The sequence below is a fragment of the Typopeltis vanoorti genome, chromosome 12, assembly GCF_054136105.1.
Source record: "Typopeltis vanoorti isolate ZY-2024b chromosome 12, IOZ_Tvanoo_1.0, whole genome shotgun sequence".
Taxonomy (NCBI): domain Eukaryota; kingdom Metazoa; phylum Arthropoda; class Arachnida; order Uropygi; family Thelyphonidae; genus Typopeltis; species Typopeltis vanoorti.
Window position 1 is genome coordinate 19855053 of NC_143560.1, and position 12293 is coordinate 19867345.

The window sequence follows — 12293 nt, forward strand, 5'->3', positions numbered from 1 at the left end:
CACTATGATGTCTGTATGTAATCTGAACAAGTCTCGGTCGAGAGCAGAGAAACTATTCACTCAGCCAATCAGTAGGCAAGGAGTAATGACACATGATAAGTTCCTCTATAGTTACATGCACTTTCACTTTCTCAAATTATTACTAATGTGATACCAGGCATCTTGCCCTCGGAACATTGAAACACTCCCCCCCCCCCACCTGCTTACCTACTACTCACAATTTATTCTTGTCCTCTCTGATTATGCAGCAGTGTTTGATCCAACAAGTTATTTTTGTTTCATCGCAATACATTTAAAATATAAAAGTATTATCTGTTTAATAAAATTAATACTGCGTGTTCTCTCTCTCTCTCTCTCTCTCTCTCTCTCTCTCTCTCTCTGACACCCAACCTTTCTCCCAGGAAACGTCATTAAAAAAAAAGAGTATCGAGGCTTAAAAATTATATCTATACCAAACTTAAAATAATAAACAAATCTTAATGACTTACCAACTTCCGAAGACTTGGTAGTATCCAAAGCATTAATGGAAGATAAAATGACTGGAGACATGACAAGCATCAGTAGCAACACAAACATCGTGCTACCAGTCGCCATCTTACAGTAGTTTCCCTTACCGAACCTCAGGTAACTCGTGCATATACAGTGTGCGTCTGTATGTGTGGATGTGGCCATGTGTATGTGTGTTTTTGTGTTTGTGTGCGTGCCTACGGTTCACTCGGCACAGGTAAACAAGGAGTCGTTTAACTGAAGCGCCGTCCGATGGCCTTGACCCTCCAACTGCCGTTCTTCTTCTTACACCAACCGTCCTGATCAAAAATGCCTTCACTACGTTCGCAGACGTCTGGGAACAAACACTGTAAGTAAACACATAACTTGTTAATGTCTACACCATCAAACATAAGATACATTGTAAAACAGTAAAACAAGAAAAACACCACATACATAGCAAAACAAACATGCTCTTTCGCCCCTCAAATTACATTGTCCACCCATCTGAAAGGAAGCATTTAAAAAATAATAAAATCAGGTCAAGATACACGCTACTATTATTTTCTATTATAATGGGATATTTGGATGACGTATAAAAAAGTCCTATTGCAAAAATCCCAACGAAGACGAGAAAGCCTACTAATCAATAAGACTGGATAATTCTACTATATAACTGCATAGGCCATTTTTTTTTGTTGTTGTTGTTTTGTTTTGTTTTATTTTGCAGAGATCATGTTAGAAGAAAATGCGTTACATCCTTGTCCTTAATCGATGCATATTATTATATTTTCAGTAAATTTTAAAATTATTTTTTATTATTACCGAATAGTTACGGCCGATACTTGCTTTGTAAACTTTAAGCATTAATTAACGAACCAATATGGCATTTAGCAATATTTTTAATGTAAAGCTAATTGAAGCCAAAAGTGAAACTTGTTTATTTAGAAACATCATTCTGTAAATGCTAATTACAATATGCATAACAGAATATGTATTATTATGATGATGATGATGATGATTTTATTCACATAATCGAAACCCAGCCAAAATAAGAATCATTCAAACAGCAATTTGACTGGTAATACAGATCAATTCAAATTCTATTCAAGAATCTAAGAATAGTCTATCAGATGACGTCGTAAAATATGGACCGTTCCATCAAGTGTGTTAATTTGTTGATGTTTAATTCTTGTAAATAATGATAGCTTCTTTGAAATTGCACAGGGTGCGCTGATAACAAGTGGGAATGATTTTGGTGTGTTTAAGCCCATAGCTGTCCAACTTCGATTGCCAGATCTCGACATTTAGAATAATAGGATCTCGCTCCATGCCACACTTAAAAAAAAAAAAAAAAAAAAAAGTGAACGAGTTCCTCAAAAATCATATCTCAATTGTTTCGTTGGCCAGGTAACTCTCCGAACATTAACCCAATAGAAAATTTGTGGGCTATAGTGAAAACGAGACTTGGAAAATTACATTATGATACAAAGGATAACTTAATACATTCCATTATAAGCGTATGGTGTCAAGATGCAGAAATCAGAAAAATGTGTTCTATGTTGGTAGAGTCCATGCCTAAGCGAATTAATGAACTTATTAGGAATAGAGTAGCACATATAAATTATTAGGTAAAGTTGGAGTTTAATTTTTGTACTTATTTTCTTACTAAATTAAAATTGTTCTTTAAAATGTGAGTGTTCGGATTAATTTGTTCGCTACTGTATAATTACTATTATTTGTTTGTTAACAAATGTTAGTTATATAAAGAGTGTGATTTAACAATTTTCATCTATTTAATATGATGCCTCCGGTTCGTGACAGTTATGATGTCCTGACATGGAAAACAGACAATTCTATGGATATTCCATTTAGAAAAGATTACATACTGAACTTCAAAAACAAGAAATTATGACCACTTGAGGGGAATACTAGGTTCGATCCCATGGTATCGTTTGCTAGATGGGAAAGATATCGGCAGTACATTGGAAGTACAGACATATCCCGGTCATAAGACACGTTAGGTTCCAATCAACTGTCATATAGCAAATTTCGTCATATTCTTTATGCAATTCTGAATGTAATGGTTTCATAACGTTTTTAAGCATGCATATATATGTGCGTAAACGACGTAAATAAATACTTTAAGTTTTATTTACGCATTTAAATAAGTGCAAATTTAAGTAAACATTTATTTACGTTAGATTTACGCAAACGAAAAATTTATTCTAATATCTTGTGTTATCTTGAATACATAATATACCCAAGTTAAAAACTTTCTACATATATATATTTTCATTTCGTTAATAAGATTGTGATATTTACTGATAACTGTGATATTACTTACGAAAATAGTACTTTTTACTTCACTACATCCCTCATATTACCCTGTAAAAAGGTTAGTATGAGGGATTTAGCCCGCGGCGTATCTAAGTGTCCGGATACACCATCGTCATTAAATTTAATAATTTCAATCTTAGTATATAATGTAATAAGTTTACACATCTCTTCTTTTCACTGAAGATTCCACAGGAGTGGAAAGAATGTATGATAGTTCCATTGCACAAGGATGGTGCAAAAGCTGATATATCTATCGATAAGTATCTCTGATGTGGTGGTAAAGATTTTTGAAAAGTTCGAAAGAGATCGCATACAGAAATGGATTAACTGACAATCTGTATTTTGCAATGAACGGCATGGGTTTACTACTAAGGGAAAGTCATGCTTCAATAACTTACGTTTTATTATAATATCACGGTTGAGTTAGACAAGAGAAATAGATACATCATGGCATTTTTGGACTTTGCTAAAGGTTTTGAGAAGATTCAGCATGAAGCCAGATATGGGTTTGGATTATGAATTACGAGTTTGGATAAGAGGATAGCTAAGAGGACAAGAGGACAGACATCAAAGAGTAGTGTATGGTAGATGTGAGTCTACAAGATAAAAAGTGACCAATGGTCATGGGCGTCCGCAGAGGGGGACAAATGGGGCATTTGCTCCCCCCAGGATTTACTTGTGAAAAAAAAATTAATTAATTAAATAAAAATTTATTGATGTAATTATTTGTCTCCAAGCTTCCCCCCCCCCTTGGAAAATTTTCTGCGGACGCCCATGCCAATGGTATACCTTAGGGATTAGTCCTTGGTCCATTGTTATTCAGTCTTTAAATTAATAATATTGAGAATGATTTAACAGGCGACATGCTATTTGATAATGATGCAAAAGACAGGCAGGGTAATGAGAAATGCAAATGATATACACCACTTGCAGAATGATTTGAATGGGTTGGAATTGTTGACATATGAAAATGACTCAGTTCAATGTTAGTATTCAAAGTAACACTTTGGTGTAATAACTTTGAATAACGTTTGGTGATAGACGCCTAGCCAACTTCTTTTACCATAATCGCGCCTAATTATATTGGCGCGTAATCGCGCCAATATAATGAGGCGCGTAATCATATGCCAGCAAAAATTGAGAATACAAGTCAGAGGATAATTGCAATGTTGAAACGAACGTTGACATGCAAAAATAAGGAAGTCATTTTGCCTTTTTACAAGGCTTTGATACAACCTCATCTTGACTATTTTGCGAAGATATGGTCTGCTGGTTTCCGAAGTGATGAAGACAGAAGAGGATGAAAAGTATAATAAAGATGATATCATGATTGTGGGGTGTAGATTATAAGGATAGACTGGGAAGTTTTTGGCCTCAGACGCTTGCAGATAGAAAAAGAGGGATGATATGATCATCAACAACCATGGGTCCAGTGCCCGTACGTGTCCGATGCCATCTTGACACGCTTCCTCCACAGCACTCTATTCTGTGCAATATGACTCAGTTCGTGCAGAGCCTCCACACCATTTGACGATGTCATCTCCCCACTCTCTGTTTGGTCTTCCTTTTTTGTTCTTTCCCTCAATCATCCCAAACAGCAGCATTTTTATTGTCCTCTCATCGTTCATTCTACATATATGGACAAAGAGACGTAGTTTCCTTTTGACTATTTTCTGGATCAGGTTTTCTTTTGGTTGTATTCGTTTGTAGATTTCCTCATTGTTCACTTTCTGGATCCAGCTTATTCTCAAGATCTTTCTGTAGCATTTCTTTTCAAATGCCAATATCCTCCTTTCAGATTCTCTCAGGAGTACCCAGGCCTCGCATCCATACAGCATGTTGCTGAAGATACAGGTTTCTACAATGCGCAGTTTAGTTTGCATCTTTATAGCTCGGCTCTTCCATGTTTTGTCCATGGCTTTTAAAACAGTTGTTGCTCTGGCTATTCTAATTTTTGTCTTTTTTTTGGAGTCCAAGTCATGCGTCATGTAGCATCCAAGATATGTGGAGTGTTCCACATTTTCCAGTTGAAATCTGTCTATCGTAACTCTGTTCAGTAACTCCTGTTGTCCGAATATCGTTGTTTTAGTTTTTTCAAAGTTGACATTTAGTCCATATCTTTTTCCTTCTGTGTATAGTGTTTGCAATGTCTGTTCCAGCCTTGCAAACACTATACACAGAAGCAGATGACATCAGGACGATGTCATCTGCAAAGCAGAGGTAGTTTATTCTCATGCCATTTATTGAAATGCCTCAACCTTCTTCTTTAATCTTACTAGTGTTCTTCCCAGATGTGTGATGAAGATGATTGGTGATATTGGGTCCCCTTGTCTTGTACCTTGACTAGTGGCAAACCAATCTCCAGTCTCACCTGCTATTCTGATTTTTGCTTGTGCTTGGCTGTTTATATCTTTCAGCAGGCAGATCAATTTATTGTCCACACCATAGGATTCCAAGACAGCCCATGTTATATTTTGGTCAATATTATCAAATGCTTTTTGGATATGATATGTTAGAAACCTACAAACTTATGAAAGAGTCATACAAGATACCAGCAGATAGAAGTTTTCATTTTTTTGGAGAATTGGGAAAGGATGAGAAGGCATCCATCGATTTGAGAAGAGTGCAATAAAGAAATGAGTAAGCGCTACATTTTTCTCTCATAGAGTGGTGCATGATTGGAATGGCTTGCCTTCGGAGGCTAAGTGCAGATAGCGTAAATGAATTCGAGAAATGTAAAACAAGTGGCCTCTAGATTTTAGTGGTTGAACTACCTAATAAGTTAGATAGGGCTAAAACGGCCTCGCCAGCTCCTTAGAAGTGAATAAAAGGCACTAGTGAATTCATTTATTTATAAAGAAAAAGAAAATAAGTTATTATAGTAAAATTTTAAGAACCTCAGTCCTTATTATTCCCGATCTCAAAATAACTCTGCAGCGTACTTTTATCATCCTACCTTTCCCACTTGTCAAGCCGCTAGTCAGATCAAGTCAGCATTAAACTTTTCATCACAGCGAAGACTATTTTATTCAAAACCTGATTTTCTTTTTTACTCAGAAAAGTGAGGAGGAGGAGGAGGAGAGACAGAGAGAGAAGGGAAAGTGAGACACTTTTTTGAGGCCAATGAAATACGTCATAGGATATGTTTTTTTTTTATAAATGACATCTTTTTGAACGATTCATTCGAAAATACCACTTCATGAAAAATATCCTGAATGCGTAGTCTCATTGAAAATTAAAAATTCCAAGGGTACACCAATGACCATGATCCAGGTCTACTGCACTAACAAGCTCGCATTCCGGTCAAAATCTTAATACAGGTACTTCGGAATTTTTAATTTATGAAACCAGGATACCGGTTTTACAAGTATTTTTAGTTATAAATATTGAGTTATTCGAAAAAAATACAAAAATATACAAAATTTTTTTTTTTTTTTTAAATACAGGTCTTCCGTTTAGTTTAAACATCCACATTACTTGTGGACTTGTTTCTTGAGAGCTCACTTTTAGTGAGCTCTCAAGAAACAAGCGCAATTCAACAGTGTTATCGTTTAAACTGAATCAAATTTTGGTACAAATTTGATTAGCAGATTTTATACAGGATGGTCCTATCGTACTGAGATGGTGGTAGACGAGTTGCAGGTTTTTTAGGCTTTGAACTTTTTGAGAAAGGGAACAGTCATTTTTCATTAAATGCCGACTCAAGGTTATCTTTTAAACTCGATCGTTTCTCGTTTATCTCGTGACTGTGTCTAATTAATGAATGTATCAAATTTGTTTCTAATACCTGCACGGTAAAGTGTGGGTCTACGCGTAAGTGTAAATCAAGAAAAAAACCAGGAAGAATCTAATTGGAGTCAGGCAATTTCTTTCTTCCTTTTTAATTTTGGAAGAATTTGCAGAACGCAATTCTGTTCCGTGTTGGTTTGCTAATGTTGAATTCTGTTCATCATTTTCTGAAGGAAGAAGATATTTTGTGAAGCGAAGTATAATTTTCACTACAGAATCTTTACTGCTCCAGGGATTTCCTATCATCTGTTTTTGTTTACTTGTACATCTAAATTCAGATAAGATAGAGATATTTACAACGAAATATACTTTTTTTATTTATTTAATAATATTATTATTTTGATAAGGGGGTACTTGGCAATAATGAAAATTTAGGAAGGGATACACGGATATCTGAAGTTTGAGAAACACTGCCGTATACAATTCTCTAGCTATCTGAGAATTTTGACTGCCAAGAGTTTCCATTATAAACTTTATGGCAGCATCTAAAGTTAAAAGATTTGCTTCTTGCCGTATAGTGCATTAACCGCTAAGTTTATTGGCATTAGTATAGCCGCAGATAATAAATAAAATTTTTTCGTAGGAATCAATATATGAATATAAATCAGTTTAAAATACGTAATATCTTAACTCAAAAAAACTTTTAAGCATGGAAAATAAATTGTTCCAATGAGTAGTAGAATCTAACTGAAGACAATTTTTTTGCGAAATTCTGCTACAATATGCTTCTGTAAATATTTATTATTTATTATTTTGGGTGAGCTTCTAATGATATTCTAACTAATTTTATTTTATTATTTTTTTTTATTAGAGGGGGATAAACAATTGTGATTTAGATCATGAGGAACAGTACCAGCAACACTATTATCTATAATTACACCACCTTCGTTATTATTATCATCATCATCATCGTAATTTTCCTTCAGATTCTATAACACTGTTAAATTCAGATTTTTCTTCATTTACTGTTGATTTATAAAGTACGTCTGCTACTGTTAAGAGTATACCACAGGACAAACAAAGCTGCTGTTCGGCATCGATTAGTTTACCGAATTTGATCACCAATACGCCATCAGTTGTTACGCAATGAAATATAAAATCCCCCCCCCCTCTCTCTCTCTCTCTCTCTCTCTCTACAGTTCTAAGCATTCTCCAACAGAACGACCATACCATTAAATATCGTCTATTGCGTACTGATGTCAAATTGTCATTTATAAATCATAAGCAATTATTTTTTAAATTTATTAGTATCGGTTAACTGATATTTTTGTTTCAATACCGGTATTTGAATACTGGAAAAAAAATGACCGGGATCTCTGTATTGTAAGTCCTTATCTCATTGTAGAGTTGATTTCGACAGCACAGATGCTACATTAAATGAAAAGCGACTACAATCAATTAATTATCACTGGAGATTTCAAAGCCTCAACACATAATAAGCTTCCATTTGAAGAAGCATGCGTCGACTGGACAATACGGTTTTGGATCCCGAAACCTCAGAGGAGAGAAGTTAGTTGAGTGTCTCTCACAGTGACAAATTCCTTCTTCAAAAAGAAATCTAAAAGGAGATGGACATGGTATGCACGAAATAACTTAACATCTGAAATAGATTAAAACGAATTCAAAACTGTCCAGTTAGATGCACCATTCAGACCTGCCTTAACAAAAACAAAAATAAATGGCTCGGGGAAGGAGGGGGGGATATGATCCATAATTAAGTCAAAACAAAATTAAATACATGCAAAACTGACCTCAGCAAGTAACTACAAAATATAAAGGATCAGAGGAAAGACACCTGACTACTCTGCAGTAAAATGGAAACAGCAAGAAAATGCTTAAGTAAGCCAGTCATTAACAAGTACTCAAGGAGCCTCTGTAGCTCAGTCGGTATAGACGAAGAAGCCCTTTGGTCGGAAAGACCTGCGTTCGATTCCCGTCCGTGACGTGAGGAACCTTTATCTGATCTCTTTCGAGGAAAGATGAGCTAGTCGGTCTCATATGTTGTTTTTTTCCCACCCGGAAACTAGGGTTTTTCGTCTCCCAGAACAGGCTAGCCGGCCCCGTGAACACACACGGATTACAGTCAAGAATACCTAAGACCCAAACATAGGCCTGATTCGTTAGCTATACCGGTCTCGAGCCCGGATAAAATTAGGGACGGAGGGGATTGAGATGGTGCCGTACTTTCCTGTAAAAAGGGCCTCACTGCCGTTGTATCATCATACGCTTAATAAATAAGGGAAGTTCTCAGCAAAACCATCAAAGAACTATTAAGAAAACGAAAATTGGTGTTCAACAGCAGAAGTGATTCTGCCAAGAATTAAAATGAAATATGCTGCATTCATCAAACTCGTTAACAAATCGATCCGAAAAGACATGCGTAATGCTAATACAATATTAATAAGATACCTTGGAAAATAATATTAACTTAAAAAGAATAGAAGAGGGAATGTCTGCGCAAGATGGGTCAAGCAACTAAAATACGATAAAGGAGAACCCACAAACAACAGAGAATGAATAAAATAATAAATCTACTAACGCTTTTTCTTGTCCAAAAAGAGCAGGCGAGACCATTTAGCACTAACAACTTTTGAAGACGAATGAGCAGCCAAACTCAATCCTTAGCAAAAGATAAATGACCCAAGGCCATCAGTGATTTCAAAAGGCATCTGCAGAGGATAGTATGGCTCGGAGATGCCAGAAATAGACTAACTCGGGAATCGGTGGAAGAAATTAGAAAATGTTCCTTTAGTCGGCGACTAGAATCGAACTTAGACCTGCCTCTCTAGCGTTATGGATGCAAACACCATTTCCACAGGACTACACAGACTCAAACTGAGAAGAAAATTTTTTAAATAGTAAGTAATTTCTATAAGAAACTGTTCAAGAGATTAGAAATTATTGTGCGTTTCTGTGCTGTGCTCAATTTTCACACTAAATACACTAAAAGAAAGAAATGCCATAGGAGATTTTAAAAAAATGGAAAAACTCCTGGAGCACATGAGATAAATGTCATACTGCTAAAACTGGAACTAGAAGACTTGTTACTTATTCTAATGTATCAGTGAATCCGACTCGGTAACTAAAATCAAAAATAATCCTCTTACAAAAGAAACTTTTAAATGAGATATAAACAACTATAGACTCATCTATTTTCCATAGCCGTAAGTGTTCATCGGAGTTATTCAAAACATCTTCCCAAACCAAGTGGAAGCAAACCAACCATATGAACAAGCAGGATTTAAGGAAACAATTTCTTCAACTGATTTGCATATATTAAATCAAATGATCTAAAAACATAATAACGAATATAAAACGAACTCTCTATACATCACTTTTACTGACTATAATAAAGCATCTGACATCACAGTTCATGATGTCATTTTCTTTTTGATACTCTACAACAGGCCTGCATAACATGCGGCCCACAATGCTATTTATTTTGGCCCGTCTGCCTGATTGAATTATTTAATGATATGGGTGAATATGAAGTTAGACGATTTTTTCCTAGCGTTGAATTAAATTTTTACTAAGACTCTGCATTGTTTAAATTCATGCGATTAATGTCACAATCATGTTTCTTTCAACTAGACAATAAATTGCATTTGGAGTTATTCCCACTGTCGTATTTAATAACTAATTATTACAATCGCTTTGAGATTTTGTTAGCGCTAGTGTCGCTGCGGGGAAATTCAAAGTTACATCTCCGTGATAACGACTTGATGTCTACGAACAAAAACGAATTGTATTACACAAAGTTGGCCGTGCCTTGACTGGCTTTGGCATTGTAGTGGTTGGTTGTAGCTGGAGCAATATATTACATAACTGTTATTAACCTGCATTATAGTGAGTTTTTCATCATTAGTTTTTTGTAATTAATATTGTCAATCTCGACACAATGAGTTTAAAGTAAAAAGCGTAAAATAGATTCGGAACATCGAGCATTTAACCCTTAGTGGACAAACAAATATTTTTTTACGTTGTTTAAGGACAAAATAGTGTGCACTGTTTTCCGGGAATTTATCGCTATGCCGAAAGAGTACAATCTGAGACGTCATTTTGAATCGAAATATCCTAATCTTGGCAAGTTGGATGCAAGTGAGAAGCAAATAAAAGCATCAAAGTTATTGAAAGTTCTTAGCAGTGAGCAACAAGCTTTTAAAAAGTGACATCTGCAAATGAAGTTGCCACAAAGGTAAGCTTAAAAATATCACAAGAAATAGTTATTTAAATTAAGGGGATATTAAATCCCACATTGTTTTAAAAACGAATAAGAAACTCAAAGATTGGAATCAGAGAGTTTCTTGCCGAATATAGTAAACTATAAAGTATCGGCGACCATTAACGTGAGCTAATGCAAGTGACCCTAGTACGTAGTACAATACCGGGCAACTCGTAGCAAAGGTGAAGTTCTGATCGCTATTCTTAGGTATTTCCCATAATGTAAAAACACATTTCCTAGGAAATGTATTCTGTTATTACATTATGGTGGAAGGTCACTACCCAGACCGGTTTCAGCCTTTTTTGAGGCTTCATCAGTGAGTAGCTAGACCAATTAATAGCGAAAAGAACTTATACTCTGCTATACGAGTTTCCAAACAGGTGCAACCATTAAGTTACTTAAATATAAAGAGCTAATAAGCTTCATTTCGGCGATATAAGCATTATTTAAATTAATGAAGCTTATTAGCTCTTTATATTTAAGTCACAATAGTTTGCGCTGGCAAATCATTTACTGAGGGAGAGGTGATAAAAAAAAGTGTCTGATGATTGCCCTTTCCGAATTGTGTCCTGATAAGAAAAATAATTTTGAAAATATCAGTTTGTCCCGTATGACTGTTCAGTCACCCTGCGCTGAGGATCTTAAAAATAACCTGCAAAAATCGGCTAGTGAATTTGTCTATTATTCGCTTGCTATGGATGTAAGTACTGACGTGAAAGATACTGAACACCTTTTAATATATGTAAGCGGCGTTAATAAGAATTTTGAGGTGACAGAGGAGCTTGTTGGTTTGCGTTCAATGAAAGGAAGAACAACAGGAAAGGAGATCGCAGAAAATGTAAAGATGTGTGTAACCGAAAAACTATCCTTAAATTTCAAGAATTCAGTAGCAGTTTGCACCGATGGTGTCCCATCTATGTGTGGAAAAAATGTTGGTGCAGTAACATTTATTGAACAGTATGCAGGTAAATTATTGAAAAAATTTCACTGCCTAATTCATCAGCAGGTGTTATGTTCAAAGGTCTTGCAGTTTGATCATGTGATTAAAGTAGTATTTGCTCTGGTCAAGTATATTCGAGCTCGGGATTTGAAACACAGAATGTTTCAGGCGTTTCTGGAAAAAAATGGTGCCGAGTACGGGGATCTACCATATCACACTGATGTACGTTGGTTGAGCCGCGGTAAAGTTTTGTCACGCTTTGTCACTCTAAAAAATGAACTAGTTGAATTTTTGGAATCTCAAGAAGATATGGAAAAATTCCCAGAAATAATGGATGAAGAATGGAATCAAGATTTATTTTTCTTGTGTGACATTTTGGGTCACTTGAATGACCTTAACTTACAGCTTCAAGGAAAAAAAAAAAGTTTGTTTTTCAGTTAATGTCTCTTATAAAGGCATTCAAAATGAAATTAAGTTTATTCGAAAATCAACTTGCTAAGGGGAATATGTCACATT

The 12293-nt window shown here is 35.4% G+C and overlaps 1 protein-coding gene across 3 annotated transcripts in view; it reads right to left on the minus strand.

The window, feature by feature from the left end:
- The window catches only part of LOC150100615 (insulin-like peptide receptor), a 782259-nt gene that overhangs the window by 677631 nt on the left and 92335 nt on the right, over positions 1-12293 (minus strand). For all 3 annotated transcript variants that reach the window (XM_090401273.1, XM_090401271.1, XM_090401272.1), the window contains exon 2: positions 489-854. In XM_090401273.1, the coding sequence (XP_090257399.1) occupies positions 489-672 (184 nt within the window). In that variant the 5' untranslated portion in view covers positions 673-854. The remainder of the gene's footprint in view (positions 1-488; positions 855-12293) is intronic.